General features: G+C 65.4%; 1 protein-coding gene across 1 annotated transcript in view; it reads right to left on the bottom strand.

Moving 5' to 3' along the window:
* The window catches only part of EMIHUDRAFT_469783 (hypothetical protein), a gene marked incomplete at its 3' end in the record, with an annotated part of 8,024 nt that overhangs the window by 4,000 nt on the left and 1,956 nt on the right, over positions 1–2,068 (bottom strand). Inside the window, exons 6-8 of the mRNA XM_005773910.1 lie at positions 644–863; positions 297–572; positions 38–221 (exon numbers count right to left, since the gene is read on the bottom strand). Of these exons, the coding sequence (XP_005773967.1) occupies positions 38–221; positions 297–572; positions 644–863 (680 nt within the window). The remainder of the gene's footprint in view (positions 1–37; positions 222–296; positions 573–643; positions 864–2,068) is intronic.

The following is a 2,068-nucleotide window of genomic DNA, read 5'->3' on the forward strand; positions in this document are numbered from 1 at the left end:
GCCGCGCGCCGATGAGGAGCCCGCGGTGAGGGTGAACCAGACGAGGCCGGCGAAGCCCTTGGCGAGCTTTGCGGAGAGCGGCAGCAGGCCGACGAGCGCCAGTCCGTGGAAAATGATCATCACGGCGGAGGCAACTTCGGCGATGATGGCGAGGGACATGGCCGAGAGGCCCGCCTTCTTGAGCTCGGTGCACTCGAGGAAGTGCGCCGGGTGCTTGAGGCCTGGTGCGGGGGACAGCGGACAATAGAGGGGTTGTTGGTCGCGCGCGCGCGGCCTGGCCGGCAAAATCGGCGCACCGTCGGTCGCAATGACGCTCGGCACGGCGGCAATGACCTGGAGGAGGCCGAGCTCGTCGATGTACTCCTGCAGGGTCTCGCGGGCGCCCGCCTTGCCCCAGCCGTAGCCCGACGAGTCGTGGTGCAGGCCGACGCCGTACTGCGGGCCGAGAAGCTCGTCAGCGCGGTAGTCGAGGCCGTGATCCTTGAGGTTGATCGTCTTGCCGTCCAGGGTCGCCGTGAGTGCGGTGAGGCGGGGCAGGTTGGAGGTGTCCTTGAGCTTGATGACCGACCGGCCTGCGGGCGAGGGCACACAGCGGTGTGGTGAGAGAGAGGCGGGGCGGCGGGACAACGTGGCGGCGGCACACCGTCGGCAAGAGCGGCGGAGGCGAGCAGGGCGATCACGCCGGCCACGACGAGGGCGAGCAGGTGCGAGAGCTTGTACGCGATATCGGACCCCGTGGCTTTCGCGGCACCGATGGTCACCGCCTTTGCGTTGGGCTGACCCTCGAGCGCCTCCGCCGTTGTGGGCGTCTCCGTCAGGTCGTCCTTCGAGATGCGTTCCACGTTCTGCTCCAGCCAATCCGCCTGCGCGCGTGCGTGCAGTGGTGCGTGCGCGGAATCGCGAGACGGGGGACGGGAGAGGCGGGAGAGATGCGTGCCTGCGACATGAGAATAAATCGAAGCTCAAAGCAGGTCGATCGACTTTTTGCGAATTCTCACCACAATTATCGCGGAAATTAGCCGAGATTAAACGCTGTTCACAACAAAGAGAAAGGACACAGTGAAACATACGGCTTCTCCGCCAGGCCCGCGCTCACCGCCTCCATGAGATCTGAGAGGCTAGTTCCATTTCACTCTGACACGCTAATCTTGAAAACGTCCAACGGAGCTCCGTGTTGCTCCCAGCGCCCTCCCCCGCGCTTCCTGCGGCCCTAGCCGATGATACTAGCATGGGAGGTCATCTGGCTACCGCGAGAGCGACCCGACTCGTCGACATCGTCCGATGATGGTGCCTCAAAGTCAGCCTTCGGAGGCTATCGTGGGGTCGAGCCGGCAGTAGCCGCGACATTTGGTTCCACCACCCCTCGTAGGCTTTGTGCTGAGACGGACAGAGCCGCCCCACGAGCGAAAGCCGCCTTGCGCGCCTCAGCCCGCCGGGCCCCTCGGCGGCAAGTGTGGGGTTGATACGGCGGTGATACACCCCCCTGACCGCAGCGCCTCACGGTGTGGGCTGGAGGTGCCTCTGAGCTGGCCATTTTGGGTCACACCGCGAGAGAACGCGCGTTCGAGTTTTCACTCGGGAACTTCAAGAGTTCAACTCGCAGCTCGCGCACCGGCCAGGCGCAGGCCCAAGGAGGCCCTACGGTGCTAGCGTGCAAGTGAGGCGGAGGCGCGAGTCGGAAGGCCGCGACCGTCAAGTGTTCCGCCAAGCAGCAGCTGGACGCGCTCCGCGCCGCGCAGCGTCCGGCGCCGAGGAGAGACCCTCCGGTCGTGGACGTGCCCGCGGCATCAACCCCGCCGCCGCGCGCCAAGCGGACGGAGCTCGAGGTGACGGCCGAGACGCCGCTCTCCGAGCTGAAGGCCTTCATCGACGAGCACGGACTCGATGTGAAGAAGAACGTCGGCGGAACGGCAGGGCGCACGAAGAAGGACATCTACAACGACATCGTGTCCGAAATGACACCACGCACCGTACAGAAGCCACGCCGGGTTAGTGTGCGAGTCCACAGGAAATTGGACGAGTCCACTGGGCCCACCGTGACCGTTACCGCCGACTCGTCCGTGGAAGA

The sequence above is a fragment of the Emiliania huxleyi genome (assembly GCF_000372725.1).
Source record: "Emiliania huxleyi CCMP1516 unplaced genomic scaffold EMIHUscaffold_322, whole genome shotgun sequence".
In the NCBI taxonomy this organism is placed as follows: Eukaryota; Haptophyta; order Isochrysidales; family Noelaerhabdaceae; genus Emiliania; species Emiliania huxleyi.